Here is a 26251-nt window from a genome sequence, read left to right as displayed (position 1 = left end):
AATGTTTATTCTCCAGGTTGAAAATTAAAAGAATTATTCTATATTATATATCTAATATCAGCCACGATATCGCGATTGAATCATAATTCACCGCGAGTATCGCTGAATAATTTTGAAAATGTAATAACATATATTTTTATTCCACTTAAACATAACAAGCTTATTGTCGTTAAACAATAAAAAAATGCATACATGGAATGACGTGGCAGAAAATACAAAAAAAAAAAAGAAAAAATAGCACATATATTTCAATCTACTTTAAGAGTTCTTAAGCTAATTAAATCAGTATCTTGTAGACGCTTGATATGCCTCTTCACTGACCAAGAGTTGTCTATGAAAGCGTCTGCATGATCTGAGTCAAAAACATTATGTTGAAAAAATGCCTTAAGAAATACAGTGTTTTGACCGACAGGAAACTCAGCAGGGGTCAAGGCTCACATATACAAGGACCAATTGACTTACATTTATCTTAAGCCAGTTTTTGCCAATACGCCGTCTTTGATTGAATTTTTCTTTTTAGGGCAGGGTGTCTTGGGGGCTTCAGTTCCTTAAGCTACACCCCGATGGATCAGGGCCTGTAACTTTTATTCTAACCCGTATATTGTTTGGAATTCCGTACACTCTTGAGAACCATATATGTTCCGCAACGAATTCAATTATTTATTATGTCACATTATAAATACTTATAAACAGAATAAATTGCAAGTCCCGTCCCGAAATATCTAATGTAATAATGCCAATAATTCATCGGTAAAGTAACATCAATATATATATAGCAGATACAAATGCAAATGAAAAAGTTATAACAATGCGTGCTCGATTAGATTATTAGTTATACAAATTTTAGATAGGTACTATGGCCCTATATAAACGGTTGTTTGGAAATATAGCCCGAGCCGCTAGGCGATGATTATATCGCAAATAACCGTTTCTATAAGGCCATATCAATAAAAATGAATATTTTGTGTAACTTTGTATAATTAAATATAATATATCATTTTTGTAAGTTTGTATAATTTCATATAATATAAATAAATATTTAACATGTTTATTCAACTACATATAAATGAATAAAAATACTTTCAATACATCGAAATTTAACTGATCTTGTAAATGACTATTACGAATAACACATATTTATGAAAACGTGACGATCACATTTTATTTTTACATGAAGGTGTTTAGATATTTTTCACCACGCGATACCATCCGATAGTTATTTGGTTTTGCAAACATATAATTTTATTTAGAAAATAGACCAAGACTAAGTGACCAGATTTTATACTGTAAAAAAATACTGTAACCTATGTTGTTACCATCTCGCTTTTCTACAAGATTTTTCTGCGGAGCAAAAGACATTCATAGATAATACAAATTTATAACATGCTCTTCGGTAGTTTATAGAAATATATCAGTGAATTAAAAACTGATAATTTCACTGTTTTTAATTTAAGCTCCTTACGTTGTTTCAGTGAAATACAAGCGTTCACAGTACTGGAAGCCAATTTAATGACGTGACGTCGTAAATGACGTCACGTTGTATAATTATTTGGCGCGGTTTTCATTGAGTATTAGGCTAATTTCCTTTTAAACGTTTCTTTGCAAATAATAAAAAGAAAAAAAATTGTTTAGTGTAGTGTAAAATGGTAAAATATTCCACCTTGTGAACACTAAAAGCTCATAATTATTTCCCTCTTGACTGCGACGGAAATTCACGGAATGAAACTATCGTTGTCTTCAAGTCTGTGTGATATTTCGATATTACATTCTTGTTACAAGTATAATAAAAAATTGTTTTATAACATTGGCTGTTTTCAACATTTTTCGAAAAACAATTATTGCGGCGATTAACGCGGTTTTCATATGACGACAATCATCGCATTTTTAAAAATTAACTTTCATTTCTCAAATACTTCATCTATAAATATAGCATCGGATGTCCCTTGTTGATGAATTAATAGTGCTAAATAACATTATTTTGGACCGCTGTTCTACTATAAATACCCTCAAGGAACATACAATAAAGCATATGCAACGGTTCCCTTGGTTTTGTCCACGGTTTTGTTTTTCTATAGCACATTATTAATTTTGAGGAGCGATAGACCGTTTAGCGTCTGGTTTACGATACTGTACATATGTGCCTGTTAGGTTAATTTGTTAAGCGACGACAATTGACATTACTCCGCCTGTCAATCAAGCTTGCAGGGGTCACAGAGATAAGCCAATCAGCGATAGTTATTAGTTTCGCGAATTCCACCGTTATCCTCAGACAAGCTACTTGTCTAAAACTATTGTGCAGAAGTATTTTAGATTGAACTTATTTTAATTTCATATAATTTTTAAAGCTATTAATCGTTATATAAATAAAAATACCAAATATACTGACATTTTGACAGATCGAATAAGTAATTGTATTATACCAAACGTCAATTAATTTCTACAAATGGAAATATTAAGTTTTGTAGTGGGTACGAAACATTTATCGCACAATGCATTGAAAAATAAAAAGGTTTCAACAAATCCACATTTTTAACATTACCATTCTACCTATTCATAATAACATTTTATACATATATTAAGGTCCCAGAATATATGAATTTTAGTTGTTTATAACGCAAAGCGTCAGTAAAAACGCAGCCATAAATAGTCAAATGTAATGAGTAAATACAATACAGTGAAAGTTGAGAAAACCGGACGCTGTGAATATCGGAACTCTCTAGATATCGGACAATTAATGTTGTCTTCATTAAACGATTGCATTAAACATTGACAAGATCAGAATGTGTAAAAACCGAAAATCGGACGGTTCAAAAGGAACTATGAACAGTATGAAGTCATATATATAGATAAATACCCTGACATTATACCGGACGGCAAAGGTGTGAATAACCTTGTGCAATTGTCAATTGGTTGTGTCTTAGCCGCTTATTTAGCGGTAACGAAACAATAATTGTCTGATTTGTTATTATGTCTCTTTTCACTTTTTAATATTTATGACAAAATGCTCGAGGAATTGATAATAATTAAGGAAAAATCAGTATGAATAAAAAAAAACACAGAGTTTTTCTCTAATGCGTTGCTTTTGTATATTAATTTCCACATGTAGAAATTTACTTACTTTTTGTGTACTAAACTAACTTACTCGGTCTGCCAATATGCCAGTTTATTTGGTAACTTAATTAATAAACTGATTAAATAGCTTTAAATTTACATCAAATTAAACTAGACAAGTAGAAAGAAAGAAAGTAAGAATGACAGAAAGAAAGAAAGAGAACAATAAAAGAGACAAGAAATATCCTAAACGCTCTAATTTCTGTTACAAACGATGTAATTTACGGCGTACTTGTATATATAATTTGTTAACATACATTTTTATACAATAAAATAATAATAATAATATTTCAACTGTCAGTACATACGATTTTTCTACACTTTATACAACTTTGCCACATAAATTAATCAATGATTAACTAATTTCCCCAATTCAGAAAATTTTTGCACGGGAAAAAGTTACCTTTCTAGCATGTAATTCTAACAAAGCTATTTTTACTAACGGTATTGCTAAACATTATACTATGTGGACCTGTGACGAAGTTTGTAGAGCACTCTCTTTTCTTTTAGACAACATTTATGTCAGGTTTGGTAATACCCTATTTAAACAGATCATAGGAATTCCTATGGGTACTAATTGTGCACCCCTGGTCGCCGATTTGTTTTTGTACTGCTATGAAAGAGACTTTATGTTGAGTCTCTCTGAAGATAAACAACAAGATGTTATAGGCGCATTTAATAATACTTCCAGATACCTTGATGATATTTTTAATTTAGATAATCCTTATTTTGATCAAATGGTGTCTGACATTTATCCGCATGAACTACAACTTAATAAAACGAACTATTGAAATTTTAGTACGTCATTTTTGGATCTGCATATTACTATCAACAACAATTCTATTCACACGAAAATCTATGATAAAAGAGATGACTTTGACTTTTGTATAGTTAATTATTCACATTTAGATCGAGACGTACCCCATGCAACATCTTACGGGGTCTATGTTTCTCAGTTAATTAGATTCGCTAGAGCTTGTAGCAACGTAAAGGATTTCAACGAGCGGAATATTTCTATTACCAGCAAGCTTTTAAAACAGGGCTACCGCTATCATAAATTACGGAAATATTTTACTAAATTTTACAATCGTAACTTTGATTTAATTTCTAAATTCAATAGTGATTTAAAAACTCTTCTGCGACAAGGGATTAGCCAGCCTGGTTTTAATGGCGATGTGATTTACAAACTTCGTAAGATTTTGGGTCATGGTAATTTTTCTGCTGTTTTTACTAAAATCATTAAACGTTTTATTAAAAGAGGTTATGACCCTACTATTTTAAGACATACTGCATGTTTAGTGTTCAACCCTTTTACAGTTGGACACTACGCTTTCCTCTTTTGACAACATCTGACGGACCAAGTGGGAGACTCTATGATGGATAGTTCGTAAAGCCCTTTGGAACTGAATTGTCTTAATGTTCGTCTTCTGCCTTGCTTCGTCGGGCCCTTGTAGGTAATTTTCTTGTTGCTCTGTCTTCCTTTAGGACATTGAGTACTTTTGTTATGGTCATTTGGTTAACTTTTATTTGTTTCTACATGATAATTTTAGTGTTTTACTTATTAACCTTTTAAAACCAGGACAACTGTTAGAATTTCACTTGGCGGGGATTCATTTTATTTACACTGTCTCGTTTATGGGAACATGGTTAGGCTAAGAGTGAGGTTTGGTGCACCATTAACCGGTTTAAACTCCCAAGCAGTCATTATTATGCTGCTGACCGTTCCAGGGCGGCGCCCCACTGTGTTCCTCGGGTGTATGTCTGTGTTGTTTCATACTGTTTTGGTGACACTTACTTGTGTCCCTTGTTGTTTTCTCGTATGCGGTGGGTGTCTTCCCCGTTGCCTCTGGTTTTTATTTCTTTGATTAACCCCCCCCCCCCCCGCGTTCCCCGGTCTCCTGTCACCTTCTCCTTTGTGGGCCTGTTGTTGTTTTCTTTGAATTCCTAATCGGTTGCAGATTGTTTATCATTTAATGATTGGCCTGTTCGTGCTCTGTATTTGCCCTGTCCTGTTTTTGTTTGGGGTCCGCCTGGGCTCCTTGTCGTTGGTTCTTGTTACTGGGTCGTGTGGGGGCTGCGTTCATTGAACGCCGCCTTTCCTTGTTGGTCTTGTTTATCATATTTTACATACAGTGGGAGTTAGGGTTATTAGTAAAACACATTGAAATGAGAAGTATTGGATAAAACGCATACAAATATTTTCAGGACATTTTTATGAGTATTCATCCGAAAAAGACCAGGAAAGGTACAATTTGAATTAAGAATTAAAAATGAAGAGCAATTATCACGAAACACACAAAAGAAGGAAAAACGAAACAAATTATTAGTTAAAAAAGATATATACGGTCTCAGCGAGTAAGCATAATAGGTACGACAAAAACTAAGACAAAAAGCAATGTCAAAACTTTTAATGAAAAGAAATATCGAGCCTCAACAATAGACGAAAACAGCAGATATGTGACGTGCCGGAAGGCTTAATATCAGTCAATACGGAAAAATCTAATGTCCTGTCACTATCCAAAGGTTGACGAAACTATTCCCTACGGATATTTTGCACATTATCGTAAAATATATGTCTTCATAAAAAAATTCAAAATTAACTGTACATAACTCAACAAGCAACTTTAGTTACCTCTTTAGTCTTTAATACACACTAATTGAACGACGGATTTATGGTAATACGATTTTTGCTACCTCTAACGGTGATATCGATGGACAAAAAATAAATAAACAACATTTACCAACTGAAATCAACAATGGTTAAATCTGCCCAAGCCTTTAAAAATAAATTGGAAGAAGAGCTTGTAAAAGTTCTTGAAAAAGAAAGCAAATCTTTAAATTTTGAAATAACAAAATATATATTATTGATGCGACTTCCAGTGAAAAGAAACTAAAATAAATCAGTTTTTATTATTATAAAAAGCCTACAGTTTTCTTAATAGTATCTCAATTCTTCCATTTTGATTCTGAACTCCATTAATTATGTTTGAATATAGATTCTAATTAATCAAAACATTTCAAAAATGAGCGATTCTTTTAAGTAAATTGAGCACAGGTTTGCCGATTAGAGGGCAACTTTGCTGTCTGGAATTTAATTACATCTTGAATGTTCCATTGTAATCGATGCTTTTTATAATTATGTTTCTTAATACTGTTTCATAATTATAATTGTGATCATCGTAGTTAATGATATCGCCTGGCAATATATATGGTTTATATATAACTGGTTTTAGTTGGGTTTCTATGCTAAAAGATACATGACCGGCGACGTTTCCGAAGACACTTGTCTCGTGAAAATAAAGTTGAAAAATAAAAACGATTTATCGTCAATTTAATGGAGTTTCTCTCATATTGTTTGTTAAAGTACCCAAATTAAATTGACCAAATAAAACAAATAGTTCATCTTTGAAACTTTAGCAGTAATTGCCCAAATCATGTGGATGAATCAGGAATCATTGGCAAGTTTGATCACCGGCCAAATATTAATTCTTGTCTAGGCCTATTCCATTAATTCATTAAATCATTTCAGTTAAATACGATGTTTTCATTCACTCTATTGATAATAAAAACTTAAATTGACTAAACCGGTAATAATAAAGTTAACGTAAAGCTATCCATTATCGAAAAAAAATCAATTTGACAAAGCCTCCATGCGAAAAATTCGATAATTCCAAAGTTGTTTAAGTTCTTACAGTTGTGTTTTATATGTAAAAATACACTTTTGCAAAATTAAATCATTATTTTGTTACTTTCAGATTACGTCACACAACATTGCTTTCTTTTCTTAAGATGTAGATGTAAATTATATCTCATTTACTTGTATATGAATTAAGACCGTTCTGCAATAATTGATTTTTGTCTTTGAATAAACTTTAAAATTTGTATTTTATTTTAACTCATTCAACGTCCATTAGCTTCAGACGTTGACGTTTAGATTTAAAGTAATGTATTGACGAAAAGTTTCTGCTAAGTGTTCATACATAATGTTGATTAAATTATGGAACAGACTAGGCATATAACTTCAATGGATATGGTAGTTTGCATAATAATATTTAGAATTGCAAAGTTTATATTTATACATTCGTTTGATTTAAATTCAGTTTTAAGCTATGGATCTATTACAAAGGTTCGTATTTTTTTATCTATATAAACATAACTAATAAAAAAGGGAGAATCAATTACAATTGTGAAATGTAAGGCATATCATCGTTTTACTTTGTTGTGTTCTACAGAAATATACAAATTGCATGATTATCAGTCTAATGATATTCACATACTAACTTTTTTCAGCTTTAAAATTCCATGTACAGGACCTTTACTATATCAGATGAAGCCATACCGACTATGGACTATTTTTCTAAGAATTTCTTTTGTGGTGGTAATATATAATGGAGTTCTGCTGATCTTTTTGAATGGAGAGCTTTTGGTAAGTATGCTTTCTATATTTGTATTCGAATATAACTTTTTTAATAAGAGATTTACAAAATATTTTTTGACGTCTTAACATTTTATCAATGTATCACACTGTTCCTTTTTCGGATATATAACGATTCATTGTTTATTTTTAATTTTGCACAATCATTCAGAATCATTCATGACCAAAGTAGTTAACAGAAAGGTCATGCAATTTAAGATGAGTCGAGGATAAAATTGCGTTTGACAATCGATATAAATTTTATTTCTTGGAAATAATAGTACGGTATAGGTTTTTGCGATATATAGGTATTAAGTGGACGTTTGTCTTGACGTCAAATTTGGTGAATTAAGACATAGAACAAAAAGATTGGGAAGAAAAGAATGCTTTCTAACATTTATGTAGGCGAGTATCTTCAACGTGAAAGAAAATCTTGATAACAAAATGATATTTCAGTTTAAAAGTAATTATCAATAATGAAAGTAACGTCACTTTGCCATTTTTCTATAATAACAAAGCATATAACAACAGTGACCTCATAGAAATTTCAACAAATTATCTTGCTAACACATTACAAAAAACAATAATTGTACAATAAATAAATTGTAAATATTGTATGGTACCTGAATGTTTGAATAAAAGGCACATACGACTATATTGTTAAATTCTTAAGTCGACATTTCTCTTGGGAATTCTTTACTATTTAATTTCAATTTAATATCATTTTCAATTGGAAAACGTTTTACTGATAGATACCGAGTACGGTCAATTGAGTTATTGAGTAACCATTTGCCGTCTCTGCCTTACACTGTGAATTTTATCAAAAAGTCACACAGAACCCGCGGGTTAAGAACTAATGACCAAGCATCCATGCTTAATGGATGGTTTAGCTTCCTAAAGTTCAGATTATATGTGAATGAAAAGTGTAAAGCAAAAATCCAGACTTTAAGTTGGACTTTACATCATTAATGTAAAATGTATAAAACATACAAACTGTAAATAGTATGCGCGAAAAATATACTGATATACGGGAATATACGGTCCCGTATTTTTTACATATACGGGCGTGTACGGGATGTATTTGTCGAATATACGGACCAAGTATACGAGTCCGTATAGGGAACACCGGGTATACGGGAAGTCCGTATATGCATCAGGCATATACGGAATTCCGTATTTGCACCATATACATGTGCGTATATTTGTTCGTATGTTTGAAGTATACGGGGAATAAAATCACGTATACTGACTTTATAAAGGTTGTTATCCCTTGTATACTATAAATATACCAAGGATATACGAGACCGTATTTTCTACATATACAGAGGAATATACGGACTCGTATTTTCTATGTATACAGAGGATATACGGACCGTATATTCTACATATACAGATGATATACGGACTCGTATTTTCCACATATACAGATGATATACGGAATCGTATTTTCCACATATACAGATGATATACGGAATCGTATTTTCTACATATACAGAAGCTATACGAATCGTATTTTCTACATATACAGGGGATATACGGAATCGTATTTTCAATATATACAGGGGATATACGGAATTGCATTTTTTAGTATACAGGGTATACAGAACTGTATTATCGAGATAAAAGGAGGTACAGATACTATCAAAAGCATGCATTTACATATAAGTAACACGTATACATGACCGAAATACAGGCTTGTACAATAAAACATGTTTGATTACACATTGTGAATTGGAACAGTAAAGTCATATGCTTAAGAACTTTATCTTCACAATTGGAGTATTTCAAATAATAAAGTAAAAACCAAAATCGAGTCACTATTAAATATTTATTATTTCATAAACATATATTCAATATGTATACATATATATAACAAAATAAACATGTCTTCGCTACAATAGTCATACTTATTCCAGAGGGACACATTAATGTAGCGTTGCAACGGAACGGCGATATACCGGTATGTTGCAATACAGAGTCATGAAATACGTATCACGGCGCAGAACATCCGCACTGCGATATTTTCTTCAGAGATCGAATTATACATGTACATGTTTCGATATTTTTAAGCCGTAACCTTTATGAATTGCATGTTGTTTAAATCTAGAACAAACTATGCTAAATTGAAGTTCTTTTCGATTTATCTTAACAATGATTCATATGAGCCACTTATATCACACCCATAAAACATTTTAAAGATATTCATATCATTTGCTCGTGTTAACATTCACACGTTATTTTAGGAAAATGAGTCCATGGCACAAATTGATAATTACAGAAAGTTTTAATAATAAGCATTAATATTAAAAATCCGTATTTTCAGAAATTCGTCATTCAAACACTGTTCTTAAAAGCACTTAAATATATCAATCATCTATAGGCCAGTGTGACGGTGTCTATTTCGTGACGTAGGAAATGTTTTCTCCAGATATTACAATCTTCTTCGGCATGTGTGTATCTGAAAAAAGAGAGTTTAAAATCCTGTTTAAATAGTGTCATGAAATAGTTATCACAACTTTCAAAAAGTCTATACACAAGCATTTTATTAAGCTTATACATATATACAATTTTTTTTCTTACGCAAATTTCAAAATTGTCTTATATCATTAGGATAAAGATGTCATTTTTTAGCAACCATTTACACAGGATTTAAATTAAATGATTAATCTTTGACGGATGATAAGTTATATGTTTTTGTTATGAAACTTTTACGAATATATTATCTCACACTTGTAATATAAATTATAATGGTATCTTTGTTCTATGTAAAGAGTATTTTATTGGTTAAAAATATATGTAAACAAAATAACATTGCATTGGAAAAAAGTGCTGACAAAGCCTTAGTAGGAGTCAATTCGTTTGAAAAAAAAATGGTTTAAAATGTACAGATATTTGCTACTCAGATGTAGATCCGTGTTTGCATAATGATATCCAGTTAAGTAAAAGGCGGAATACCCAGCTATACTTCTCATTTATATAAAAACGTAAATCTTAACAAATTTGGATTATTGTTTGTTTCAGTTTCAATTGTTTCAAAGACTATCTCATCACAACTTCACAAAAACGAATGAATACCTTCAATATACAATAGTGTAGATTAATATTTTTTTATTGTTAAGACTGTTTAACTAGGTAAGTTGACAATAGAATCTCTTACAGCGTGCCATCGCTAAAAATAAAGTGATAATTCTCACAAAAATTATAAATCAAAATATCCTCCCTTGCCTATAGCATTAATCTGATTGAATGAAATCATATTCAGAAAATAAAATATACGTATGCGACAATTGCATAAAATAACATAGGAAATATTTTAGTTAATACATGCGAATGCGACGGTATTACGTGCGCACGTGAAACATTTACGTATCAACGCCATATCATGATATGTTTCACATGCGCACAAGTACTGTGCGTTTAGTATAATAATTAATTGACGAGGTGGTCAAGTTCACCATCCAGGTGTAAAACAGCTATCATATTGTGTTTATTATCTTCAAACAGGCTAGCTATATAAATTAAATTATCAACAAATTTACCAACTCTCAGCGTAATGCAGTAGGTAAGGTTGTGGTAAATATCAATGCAATACAGCTAGGCTTTTTTCCCAAAAGTATTGCTTTATAATTATCAATCAAGTAAGAAAGTTTTGTATCATTTATTGCAAAGATTATAAATTTTGTGCTATTTTCTATTAACTTCTCATTTTGTTTTAAATGTAGCTATATTTAGCCCTATTTAGCAAGTTGGCACAAATTTATACGGAATGCATGATACTGTACACAGACTGTTTCAACTATAGTTAAGTTTGCACGAAATACTCCTGCACTGCAAAAGTACTATGACTTCTACATACTACACACTATACAGGATAAAAATCACTATCATCCGTGCATGTATATCTAAATTATTAAATATCATAACAAAACTACCTTTCTATTCCAATTCATTTTTCTAATGTAAAATTAAAAAAAATATATGGTAAGAAAAACGCAAAAAAAAAGTGAGACAACTTGTGAGGCTCGAACTCGTGATAAAATTTAATGTGTATGACATTCGAATGACTTTACTAACTTTGACATCAAGACATTTCAAATTCTGTTTCTTATCTTACATTATATTCGCTTCTGTAAACCCTGTTTTACCTAGTCAGACAAAGGTTGTTAACTTTATGTACATGCACAAAAGAAAATGTAAAGTCACTCTCACATTATCAAAGCGGCGTACTTATCGCTTACGCACGTAGTAACTAAAAAAATACTATCATTAACATATATAAAAGTGATTAAATTGTGAAGAAATACATATTTTTTTATACAGTAATATGTTTAAGAAAAGAAAACTAATTTAATAAAATAAAGTCGCATGCACAGCGCATCGATATCAAACAATTGTGTGTGTTGGACTTGGAGTTGTATATATTTTATATATTTGATTTTTTCATATTAAAAGCAATGATGTTTTAACATTTTCAAATGCCCTGCAAAATGCTTATATGCCTTAATTGACATCATTTTATGACATCATTCCGCCAACAAGACATAAAAGAGTATTTATTACTAACCACATTTATTCATGTCAAAATAAATGCGTGTAATCAAGGAAATTTGACTTTTCCTTGAGAAAGATTAAAACACATGATGTCAGTACGGATGGGAATATATGAGTCTGTGTAACTCTTCTTTACAGACAGTACGTCCGTGTAATTGTATTATTTTATTCACAAAATACAACAATGTATATACGTTAACTTATATCTATATTACTTGCTACCATACTTGGCTTCATCTATAATTGCTGTTAAGAGGGCACAGCTGCATTTCTGGAAGATTTAAACACGCTGTACACTGTCCTGAAAAAATCATAATATAACTTCATCATAAACTGATAAAGAGCACATTGAAAATATTTCATAAGTGATCACATGTGCGAGTGTTAATACTGTAGGAACGTGTTCACTTTTATGTGCATGTGTAGTTATGTATGTTTGTGTGTTCGTGCGTGCGTGCGTGTGTTACCATATCGCTTTATGTGAAATATAAGTCAAAATGTGGAATGTCGAAAAAAGTGTGATGTACAAAGGCTCTATACAGTTAATTTATGTATAACGAAATATTAAATAACTGTTTCCTTAAACAGGCGCGTGTTTGTGACTGACCCGTGCGATGTCACCTTATGCGTAATGTTTATCTTAAAAACTAAACAAAATGTTTTAATTATAATAAGAAACAAATATTTAAATTTTAATTATTTGTCCAATAAAAAATCCAATATAAATGTTGAAAACTCAGTTCATGTATATACAATTTAGAATCTGTGCTATCCTGAACAACGTAGATAAATAACCAAGAATATCGAATGAAAAAAGTTGTCTGTCCTGAATTGCGAGTAAACTCGATATTATGCTAAAACAATACAAACAAAGCCGTTTTAAAACTTCTGGTTCGTTGCTATATTTTATATGCACGAGTTTTAAAATTCTTACACCGACACTAAGCTTCGTATCAATGTAAATATATGCATATCTTTTGACATCAAGGGTATTTATCTGTCATTCTTTGTATTAATGTAAATAAAAAATTCTGACAAATATTTTCTTTTTTTATTCATCTAAATGTATGATGATATAAATGAAAAAAGAAATATTTGTTTGCTATTTTTGTTTCAGATTTGTATTAATTTATATATAGTTAATATAAATAACAAATATATAGAAACATGTGTACAGAAACTTAAAAAAAGTGAATAAAAATGAAAAGAGCGGGGTCTTTAAAGTGACTTATATTTGCATCAAATAATGGGGATTTGTATAAAAATAAAAACTGCGAATATAAAACAAGTATTCTGCTCGTTGAATACTCAAGACTGAGAAAGACGATTTTATCTAAAAATTTATAAACATATTTTTTAGAAGTACTAAGCAATTTTCTTTTAAAATATGTTAATCTGTTAAATCTCATAATTTTTGTTATTATTTTGAATCAGTGTCTTTCAAATTCTATTTAAAAGACCCTGATTGAAAAGATAAAAAAATAACCTGTTTTTCGGCTATCTATTTCATAAAGTACTATTAAAACAAATAGAATTTGAGTGTGTCTTTTCAGCTTGCTTGATTGCGCATTGACTCGCACCCCTGATTTTAAGTGATAATTGAGATCGCTCAAGATTATTATAAAGTCCAATCAGTTGACCAATCAAGCATACATAGGTCGTGTCACACACACTGATTAATCCTTTTGTACTACCATGTCCAGGGGCTGTAATACCTTGACATCTTCGATGTTTAAATGTCGTAATTTTTAACGTGGTGTCTTTTTACCCTAAAGGGAAGTTATGATTAACGTATCTTAGAAATAACCTTTTCTTTTTTTTTTGTTTTTGCATTTTTCAAACAAATTATTTATTAAACAAGATACAGTTTAGAAATCAAAATCAAACTCGTAACCTCAGAGTCTAAATTTTGGGATATAATCCTGCTTTAATTATCTAATCCGGCGGCCATATTGAATAGCGAAACAGATTAAAAAGTGTTAAAGTTTTCTAAAAACAAATCAGTTTAAGCCTGAAATAAGCTGTTGTTTACAAATGCAACTATTTTATTGATCGCATATTGATATTACAACGATAAAAAAGAACTTTTAACCTACCTTGTTTTGCAATATTCTGAATTTTATTAACCATCCATTTCCAATCGCGTTTTTTCTTTTTTCATTTCGCCCGCGCTATTTCTGATTGGTTGATAGGATTCACGTGATACAAAACCAACGCTTTAAACTCATTGGCTGTTTTGAAAACGCGTGATATGCCTAGATACCGTTTGTACAATAAAGCATTTAGCATTAATAATTTCACGGATTTATATTAAGGTCCGTGATAATGCTGAAGAAACCAGCATACTAAGTCAAAATAATGCAATATTAAATAGGAAATATCATGTATCCATAAACGATAACTTTGCATACATGTATAACATAAGCATTGATACTTTTTCATAGGCAAAACTTTAGTTCTAATGCTTAATCAGTTATTTATTTTTTAAAAATAATAATAATGATAATAATAATAGTAAAATTTATCATATATTTTAGTTCGACAACTATAATAAAATAAATGTATGTGTGTTTTAATAATAATAAGAAATAACTTATCAAGAGAATGTATTTGTTATATTTCTTTTCTTTTTGAGTCGAATTGCCAAAATTCTAAAATATTAAATTGCTTTAATAAAGGATTGATAATTAATAGTAAAATTTATCATATATTTTAGTTTGACAACTGTAATTAAATAAATGAGTGTGTGTTGAAAGCTCAGTACTTATATTAAAAATAACTTTTTATTCATTATCTGCTCTAATGGAATAACTGCTCTGTTTGGGACTTTATTCATATTATGCCCCAGTTTCTATTATGCAGCAGACACGTTATTTCATTCAAATAGGCTTTAAAGCCAATGAGGACACAAAACATACAAAATAACCAACAGTGTATGAAATCAACATATATACATTATATCAACAATCATCAAATGTTTGGAGATGATCGATTTGATTGATTAAGAAACTACCTGCAAATTTTTCACGTAGGTACACATAAAATATCAAAATTAATATATAACTTACAAGTCTCTTACCAGGTACATTACACTCAAAGTTATTTCTCTTAAAAACAAAAAACTCTTCAGTATCACAATTTTGACTGATATGATTTACACACTGCCAAAGAATGTTGACATATAGTAATAACAATCTTAACACTTACAAAATAACATTCACATATTCACATGTATTATGTATTATCTTAAAATTTACAAAATAATATATGCATATTCACTTGTAATTCTGCAACTGTTATCATAATTGATATATACATATATACATTACATAAAATACTCATTGAAAATTGTAATTATTATTGACTTTAGTACATGAACAATATTGACATATGTGTCACGGTTCGGAACTGTTCACTATTTAGAGGAGAAAATGGTCGGATAGCACCATGACTGCATATAGCTTAAGAGTTATAGTTCGCATATTGCTTGTAAATCTGTGAATTTTAATGAAGCAGGGGATTATGCCACTGTTCAGGAAAAGATTTGCAAGCGGCCGAATAGCTCAATCGGAGTCCCCGGTTCAAGTTTCGGTCAGACTGCACATCTCTCTCACACTATGAAATACGACAAAGCATTTATAGATACAGTTATAGAATAAATCACATATCTTATGAACTATTTATTACACGATGATTATATACAATACTTCTATTACGTTATATCTACGATTTTTACAAATGAGTTTGTTTATAATGAGCCGCGTCATGACAAAACCAACATAATGGGTTTGCGACCAGCATGGATCCAGACCAGCCTGCGCATCCGCGCAGTCTGATCAGGATCCATGCTGTGCGCTTACCAACCCTATTACAAGTAGAGAAACTGACAGCGAACAGCATGGATCCTGATCAGACTGCGCAGAGGCGCAGACTGGTCTGGATCCATGCTAGTCGCAAACCAATTATGTTGGTTTTGTCATGACACGGCTCATATAATCACTTATGACTTTATGTAAATATTTTATGTTTATTGGAGGTGATTTATAGGCCCATTGGGCCGGGTATATTTGATATGTTGTAAAATTAGATTTGTAAAATAAGTTTACACATGTCATTAAAATAAATAAATTACTTACTTACTTACTTATACACATAAATGAAATATAAATATCCATTCACATTATCTGCGGATTTCATAATTGAAATTAAACTTTATCAATATAAGAATATTTTGAGTATAGGTAAAAATTCGAAAGTCCAATTTAAAATGTGATTTTACTATCAATATATAATTTAGTATGTTCTTAACATGATTTTTTAAAACAAACTACGATAATTTTTATTTTTTAAACAGAAATTTACTCATACAAAAACTGTTTCAAAGATACATAATTTTATTTTAACCAGGGTACAAATGTTAATTTACATAGCACGGCTATGTTCCCCTGTCCTGTTCAAGTCACCGTTTATGCAGAAACACGGCTGATGGGAGACGAGAAAACTCGGGAGATGATGATGATATTTTTCAAGAAATGCTATTTCGAATAATTTGACATCATCTTACATACTCCCCAGTGACATCCATCTGATTCTAGCTTGTTAACTTAAATATGATTGGACCTGGCAGCAGGGTACTTCAAAATTTACTTTATTAATAAGATAAAATCTTAATTGTGTCTTGTTTAAATGACGAATTCCGCCAGATAAAAGGACAGCAACAACACGACGCTGCAAAAACATTTGAAAGAATACAGCAGCTATGTCTGTTTCATTTTAACATGTCAGGTTCGAACAAAATCACATAGAGACTCGATTATGAGATCACAATTTAATTCCTTTAGTTCGTACATGAATTATATTAGAAATAAACAGTAAAAATTACCGTTAAGACATTCAACACCAATTGCGCTAACTTACGTAATCAGAGAAAAGCGACACTCGTTATACCCTGCTGCGTTTATGATCAATATCCGGATCAATATCCGGCTTAATCAGTATTGGCTTCGATTATCGCAATACAGCACGTGGCTATTACACAATATTATGTCATAAATGAGACCGCGCGGAAAGAATCAAAATTGGGGAATTCGGAACTTCATAAGATTTTTATGCAAAACTTGTGTACAAAAACGCAAATCTTTATGTTTCCTGAAATATAATATTAAGTAAATAAATAAATAGATAAATAAATAAAAATAAATAAATAACTAAATAAATATAAGAATAAATGAGTGATGAATGAATGTATGAATGAATGATTGGTTGATTGATTCAGTGAATGAATAAATGAATGATGGATGGATAGATGGTTGGATAAATGAATAAATGCATGAATGAATGAATGATGAATGAACAAATGAATAAATGAATGAATGAATGAATGATGAATGAATGAATAAATAAATAGATTAATGAATGATTGGTTGATTGATTCAGTGAATGAATGATGAATGAATGAATGAATGAATGAATGAATGAATGAATGAATGAATGAATGAAATGAATGAATGAATGAATGAATGAATGAATGAATGAATGAATGAATGAATGAATGAATAAATGACATATCTTTGTTGATTTTTATTTACATATGCAAGTGCATGTATTATATTATGCATAGCCTATTTTTTGTAGGAGATATATTTACGTAAAATTTAAAATTAATGCTGTGTGGACAATCCCGAATTTATCTTCGTGATTTCACAATTACTTTAACTTTCACGATTTCAACTTCACAGATTGACGACTTTAATATAATTAATTCATGTTTTGAACATCACAATTTCAAATTTATCATTTTCTCATGTTTGGCTCATCATCATAAAATATTATAATGATAATGAAAAAGAAATTACAAAATAACATGATTCACCATAGATGCAAAATACAAAAACGTACTATCTAATCGTCAATCGCAATTGTAAAGTATTCGCTATTACACAGCGGTATTGAGCTAGAATACCGCGTCTGCATGCTACAGGTGGATGTCTTACACGTTCTGTGCACTGACGGTATCATTCGCTATTTCTATATACAGAATCCGTATTTGCACGAATACGGAATTTCGTATTTTAGTAATATACGGACTTGTCATAAAAAATCCGTATATTAGTAAAATACGGACTTCGTACATCAAAATTCCCGTATATTACGAGTGTACGGAGTTCGTATACTAGTCATATACGGACTGATATAATATACGGTCCCGTACATCTCCGTATTTCAAGTTTCCCGTATTCTTACACGTATATCAATGATATACGGAATTCCGTACACTTCCGTATATCCATGTCGTTTTCGCAGTGCTAGTTTTTTAAATAGAGTGGCAATCCTATTATCCGTATAAGTCCATTTTATTGATTTTATAATCGCTTTTTGTATGAACAAACATATTACCTATTCATTTTTATCAAAAGTGATTAGGTGCCCTTGTTCTTAATACCAATGCTATTTTGAGTTTTTTGTTTTCTCATATATGCATGTATTTTAAATTATTTATTTGTTTAGACATTCTGCATTGACTGATATTGCAATATTTTTAATGATTCATCAACAATTAAATCATTTATTCAATAATTAATTTGATCACAATTTCATCTTATCCTCCATTAATTATTTCATTCTCTATGATCATAAAGAAACTGGAATTCATTTTCAAATACTTTTGAATACAATTTTTTTACGTTATTATAGTCTTTATAATATCATTTTTTTGTAAAAAAATATGTTTCGCAGCGAAAACAAACATCGTCTTTTATCAACTTTTTATAATGTAATGTGACTGCTTTAACAATTGATGAGTAACATAATAATACTCAAGAACAACGAAAACAAATCAAATTTTGCATTAACTGAAAAGTCATCGTAACAACAAATGTTTCAAGAGGTTTCAGACGAAAAACAATGGTTAAAAAAGTTTTGCTTAACTGTCCTAAAATTCTAACAATAAAATTAATTTGGCATATATCGAACACATATTACTGAAACAAAAATCAGTAAAACAAGATTAAAGATGTATTCATTATTTTAATAAAAGCTTTAATTAATTACAGATATTACAAATATTGCCAACCTAAAGAACTGGTTCGGTAATATTTATAAAATGAAAATAACAAAGTTTAAAGCAACCTTGCATTGCATGGCATGGCGATATTTTTAATAACAATTACATTAAATGAATGGAGATTGGTACTAATGTTTCTGCAGATTATATTCTACAGGTGTCCAATAATTTTCGAAAGTTCCCTCATTATTTAAATAAAGCGAGTTATAGAAAATAATTGTAAAACTGTAAAACTGTAAAACACATTGAAAAACTACCTTAAGTTAATAATAAATTTTGATATTAGACTAATACTGGAATATATACATATAGTTATGAGTTAAATACATTTTCCACAGACTTTTGTTCATGTCAGGAAGTTACTTAGCTAGCTAATTAAAAGTCTCTAATCAGGTCCTCGTTTTTGCCTGAGACAATATGCAAAACTGACATTTGCGTCGTTCTCAACCGTTAAGTTTCAAAATCGCCTTATCTGTGTGTGTGTGTGTGTGTGGCGTAATCAGCTATGCCAGCGAATAACTAGCGTCAGTTGTTGTTTTTTTTTTGTTTTTTCTTTGAATTGTCGATTTTTTTTTTTTTTTTTTTCTTAGTACAAATCGTTACAGAAATATTAAGTTTTCAATATTGAATTTAACATTTTATTTTGCAAAGATATGGAACAATAAGCATGAACCATTGTCCAATTTCTTGATAAATGATAATTTAGTTTCAATAAAACAGTAATGTAAACAGGGTTGAAATCTGAGTCTAAAAACTAGTTCGGTGCAGTCGTCCATTTCTGTAAATATTTATGCAAAACGTGAATTTACTTCACAATTGTTGTAATAAACTTATTTAAGTTTATTTATGTAGGAAGTCTACACAAACCTTCTAAAGAATGTCTAGATAATTAATATTTAAAGCATATACTTTATGTGACCAATATCTTTCAAACTTATGATTTATCTTTAACTCAGCATATCATGTGAAAAAAAGAATATTGGCGTCATCGGTAATATTTTCCCTTGTAATACGGGTTTGGTAATATAAAAATATGTTGTTAAAAGGATTAAGAATTTTAGATTAAGAATTATTATGATCCCCTACACTTGCAAGCTGATTTTACTTGATATTACCCTTACAATTTTCGCAAATAAATCAAAACATATTCATTGCCCGTTATAGAATATCCGACGAATAGAACCATGCTGACGCTGTCCGTTAATGTCCAAAAGTCAATGTATATATATATATATATATATATATATATAAAGTTTTGAGCTATTTTTTATATTTTACATGTTTCGTAATAATTGGTCTTTATAAATTACAAAAGTGTTTGACTCACGCGAAAAGGTCTCTGTAATAGGAAACATCCTTTTGTATATGATTACAAACAAATTGAATGTCCGTAGATAAGAGAAATTGTCGACTTCCTTAATGTTTTTAATTATATACAATTTTCATTTTCTTGCCTCACACACGTTTTGAAAGAGTCAAATACATTTTAACTGTATATGTTGATTTTCTTTCAGAGAGGGAACTCAGAGGGTCATGTTTTTCAAATGGTTACTCGCATAAAATCACTTAATCAAAGCTGTATTGGAATCAAGGAAGATCAAGTAAAAGAGAATCGCAAATCATTGTTAAAATATATAATTGTCAATGACAAGTACAAATTAATGTTTTGCTATATCCCAAAGGTAGCATGTACTAATTTCTTACGTTTATTGATTTGGTTAAATAACACAAATAACGTCTCAAATACCGGGCCGATAAAAATAACAAAGATTCATATGTTAAAGAAAAGTCTGCCAAGTTTAGGTATGTTTGCACCTCAAGAAATAAAACAGCGTCTAAAACATTATAGAAAGGTTATATTTGTTCGCGACCCATTAGCTCGCCTTATTTCAGCTTTTAGAAATAAGTTCACTGAAGCAAAAAATCTAAAGTTCATATCACTATACGGAAGGGAAATAATACAGGGAGCTACAAATGGCCATGCTAATAAAATTCCAGATATAGGTTCAATTAAATTTGCAGAATTTTTACGATACTTGGCAGACGAAAAAACTATAATGCAAGGATATAATGATCATTGGAAATCATTCAAAGACATTTGTCACCCATGCTACATAAAATATAATTTCATTGGAAAGTATGAATCGATCAAAGAGGATGTCGGGTATCTCCTTAAAATGCTAAATGTACAGCAGAGGTTCAAATTTCCAGAACGAGAAAAGGATTATAACCATACAAAATCTGCAGACATGATTTCTTCCTTTTTCAAAGACGTTGATCCAGATATTTTCAGCAAAGTCGTCAACGTATACGCGGACGATTATGCGTTGTTTAACTACAGTATCCCGTCCCTCCCCGATATCGTTAATATCTAGTATGTTCTACATATGTGTCATTTTGAATTAGTCTTCTGGTCAGTGAATTTATGTGGATTATTGAAAATTGATGCAAGCTATGTAATTTACTTAACTGCCGTTTCCATTTCACATATCGACTTTGTAAAATGAATGTGTAACCTTGTTTCCTTTAGATATTTTATTTAGAACTAAAGTAAAAATAAATATTATCAATACATGAATAGCGTTAATGCCGGTGGAACTCTACGTTTCCAGAATAAGTTTCGGACTTAAATTGATATTGAGTTATGCGACATATTTCTAATGCAAATGTATTTTCTGTACTTTCAAAATCAACTGCAATAGAACGTTTGACTTTTTGGCTGCTGGAATAAAGTTTATAATTGATCATTCTTTAGATCGAGTAAAATGCCTAACTACCTTGTCAGCCATATACAAGAATAACAAGCATACACGACAATCAACCAGTGGGATGCCAATTACGAGATGTAATCTAGAAATTCGTAGACTAAATCCATAAAATAGCTAAGGATCCTTTTATACAATGATATTATATACAATAATATTTCTTATTTTCTTTTGAAAAAGGCGTGTAACTATCGTTGGTGCTTATAGAGCCTTGTGATCTCCGGGGCTTGTCTGAGCTGAAAGGTGGATGCTGGAGAATTTAAAAACCAAGTATGTCCATGAGACTATACAGTTAAGGGTTAGAAGAAGTTTTTTAGATGGGACATATTTCTTTTATTTCTATGACAATGCTACGTATCATAAAACAACAACAATACGGTGTCGTTTAGTAAGTAGTACACTGTGATTTATAACGTATCTTAAGATTACTATTGATATGTGATAATAGTGCACTATGTAATAGAAAGAGCATCGAAACACGAGGCTATTTTATTTGTACGAGGGGGCTGAGCCCCCGAGTATTTATCAGATTGATTGCCGAGTGTTTTGATGTTCTTTCTCTTTTGTATGATAGTCAAACATAAAAACACGTTCCCTGTTGTCACAATATGAAACCCCGGGAAAATATTACCAATGGACGAGCATCTGAACATGATATTTCTGTCGCTTTCCCTTTCTCTTCCGTCATAATAAGTACATCCTAGCAAAGATAAGCCAATCAATGGACATGCTCTGGAATGCGGGTAACTAATACCTGCACTCCAGTTAACGCACTATGCATGTATATGTCTTGATTTAACTCTGACACATGTTCAACAGAAAGGTCCACAAACTTTGATTCAATGTGTTATCACTTCACAGTTAACTTAAGTGATAAAATTATTTTCATCAATATTATATTTCTCCATATTCATGTTCATTGCATTAAATGAAAAATATACCATTGTTAACTAAGGTATTTTATGAATTTGCAATTTAATTTTTTGTTGACACCTCTTATCGGTCTTTTAATTGATTACAAACGATTTGAAAATAAGTTTTTATAAATAAATAATACGCATTAATTTACAGATGTTTCACTGTGTGCATTTCTAATTTAGAATTAGTTCGAGGTATAATTCCATACCACTTACTTAATGTTTATATCCAAAAGAAGTATAATATAGTTAATATTGAACAGCCGTTGATATAAAGTCAATTTCAGTCACAATCCTTTCTTCAATCACATTCCGAAGTTAAATGTGTTTATGTCAAATGTTTAATTTTTATCACAATTAAGTCAAACTGACGCTTATGTTTTGATATATTAACCGGCATATTTTGTTAAGCATCCATCCATAGAAACACTTGAGGATATACAATAATGCGATAGACGACACACAACGCAACGGCGGACGTCCCTCAATGACGTTACGTCACTTTCCTTGTATTGTGTGATACATGCAGCTGAAGTTAGACAAAAGACCGAAAGCTAGAGCAATTTGAAAATAGCGTTTTTATTATGTGAGGGGTAAATATAGTTTACCTTTTCGCAATTTCGCATAATTTTGTTTTTCAAACTTATGTTTTATAATGGCAACATCCGTTTTTAAAGGTTATATGAACCCAACCATACCTATTTTTTTTAAATAAATGACACACTGTTTAGCTTTTGTTTACTTGTTTGTTTTAAACGTCACTATTATTTTCGAATAATATGCTTTTTGCTTTTGTTTCATAACAGATTATGTAGAAAGAAATATGATCCATGTTTATACTATGTATATATTACAAACATGGATTAAATATATATATATACATATATATATATATATATATATATGGGGACAAAAGTTATATTTTTATTAATATGCATGCTTTTTAACACAAATTTATTATGTTTGTCATAATATTATGTTAATTTATCGATTTATGAACTTTTTATTTTTGCAATACCTTACAAGTAAAAAATATATAAAAATTACCACCCCTCAATATTTTGTAATTTTATTTCATACTTTAAGGAGACCAAATTATATAAAATAGTTAAAAACCAAGGTTAAGTGGGTTGAATGACTAAAATGATATTAAACTCTGTTTAACTTGTAAATTATGCATATTGTTAAAATAATGATAAAATACACATTGAAACAATGGTATTGTATAGTTGGGGGTGGGGTGTTAAAATTGGAAGCCGGACCCTCAAAGTTAACTGGCAGCTACAGGAGCCCAGCCCCAGGGCTCCTAGGGGCCTGGAGCTACAGCTTGTATACCTGGGCACTGTACCAGGCTATATTTGGCACATACAGAACAAACACAGGGGTTAGGACGGGGGTTATTTGACATGCCCTGGGGACAGAAGCATTGGCCAAAATCTGAACCCCGACCATCTATCCAAGTCCCGTAGCACCCTTTTGTACTTAGAGTTCATAAACAGTTACTTAAATACCCATTGATATTGCACATGTACAATGTAAAGACAAGACGGAAATGACTGGAGGGGAATTGTCCGGGTGGCAAAAAGAGGGGAGCGGAATTGTCCGTTAGGACAGTCGCCAGACTAATTTGTTTAAATTTTAAATCATACGATTTCAACGGTGGCTGTCTGGGCAGGCTGTCTGGGTACCATAGAATGGAAAAAACAGTCATATATACTACTAGAACACTTAGGAATGACTTTAATATGAATAATGATTTATAAGAACATTAATTAATAAAAATTTGATTTAAGCAATAATGTGAGAAATTCACTCCACAGACGGATTCTGAAATGCATTGAATGGTTATTTTGATTTACGGCGATTTTGCCAGGCACTCAATTATTATATTATTACATTTATTCATTATAATCATAACTTGATTATATTATTGTTTTCTGATTCTAGTCATTAAAATATTGCTATATTTATTACTTATTAAACGTTACAGTGTCAGGATTCATTACAACTTATTACAACGACACTGTTGGTTTCCAAAGGATATGTCAGTATATCGAATTTGTCAGTTTATTGAATTTCATCCTTCATCATGTAATGATATGCTTATTCACTGGTATCTGAACATTATGTATTTAGGTCTATAATAAACATCTATAATGAAAAAGATTTTTGTGTTTATGTGTTAAGTTTATTATACACATTACAATTCATATCATACACATAATACAACAACTTTATTAAAATAATAACAATTGAAATAGTTAAATATTGGTATGAAAATGATTTATAATATAAAAATACATACAATGACAGGACTTTTAAAAGTTAAACCTTTAAAAATTGATTGCACATTGTTTTTTGTCTTTGTCAATTAACGAAAAAAATATTTAATACCTTTCTGAACGTCGATTGATTTTGTATTGTTTATAGCAGACAACAATGCCCAGCCAGAGTAGAAATATTTTAAAATTCAGCTGGCATTATGGTGTAGCAATCAACTGGCCAAGTTACAATACCTGTTTTAACTCCTTGCAGCTTTTGTTCGCGGTTCAATGATACGCGCGCTTGACTGACCAAGTGTCAGTTTAACGGGTACTGATTGTATAGAAAATAACACGTTTGGTTTCAAATTTTATCGTGTCGGAGTCGGAATACGAATTTTTCAGACAGACAGATATCTTTATTCATTCAAACACACTTGTAAATACAATATGAGCATTTTTGAATATTATGAATACAATACATTAGTTTTCAAGCAGTTAACATACATAATTTTGCAGATTTTTTTTTTATGTAAGCAATATAGTGAATTATTACATTGTGTTTTCTTCGGGGGGGGGGGGTGGGGAATTCGGATATTCTTAATTCTTAAAAACGTACATATATAAAAGAATGTACTAAGAAATTCAATCAAATTAAAAATACACCTGTATGCTTAAACTTAACGTTTTAATATAATTTTGAGATTTTTTCTTGATTAGTAGTATATCTGTAACAATCACGTCACGCTTCATCAATATAGATCATGACCTTGGATAAAAACATGTGTGTATTTATAAAAAAAAATATATATATTTTTGAAAGAGTTTTGAAACGATAAGATTGTAATTTAATTACGCTGTTTCGAGTATAATTCAACAAGGTATTGATATAACGGATAATTTATAATTGGCGAAGACATAAATAGATATGCGCACGTGTAGATATTATTTATGAATCCGTAGCTATGTCGAATTAGGTCAATCATATAAGAAATAACGTTTTTTTTAAGTAGAATATATATATCTTGTACTTTAAGTCGACCATATATACATTTGTTCATGCATAAGGACGATCACTGGATTAGGGTGACAATTTTTGGTCCCCAATATATTTTGGGATACCCGTTGTGCATCGTTTGCTGTATTTTAACCGTAAAGTGAACATGATA

The 26251-nt window shown here is 30.6% G+C and overlaps 1 protein-coding gene across 1 annotated transcript; it reads left to right on the top strand.

Moving 5' to 3' along the window:
• Positions 1–7101: 7101 nt before the first annotated feature.
• LOC132750003 (carbohydrate sulfotransferase 11-like) lies at positions 7102–21849 on the top strand. The gene is made up of 3 exons (XM_060739955.1): positions 7102–7237; positions 7402–7537; positions 20654–21849. Exons 1-3 carry the CDS (start codon positions 7221–7223, stop codon positions 21512–21514), a joined length of 1014 nt encoding a protein of 337 aa, XP_060595938.1. The 5' UTR covers positions 7102–7220; the 3' UTR covers positions 21515–21849.
• The last annotated feature ends 4402 nt before the right edge of the window (positions 21850–26251 follow it).

This window comes from Ruditapes philippinarum, unplaced genomic scaffold (genome assembly GCF_026571515.1).
Source record: "Ruditapes philippinarum isolate M1 unplaced genomic scaffold, ASM2657151v2 ctg2518_1_1_1_1, whole genome shotgun sequence".
Classification (NCBI taxonomy): Eukaryota; Metazoa; Mollusca; class Bivalvia; order Venerida; family Veneridae; genus Ruditapes; species Ruditapes philippinarum.
The sequence above is the reverse complement of the archived record's forward strand: the minus strand, read 5'-3'. Positions and strand labels throughout refer to the sequence as shown.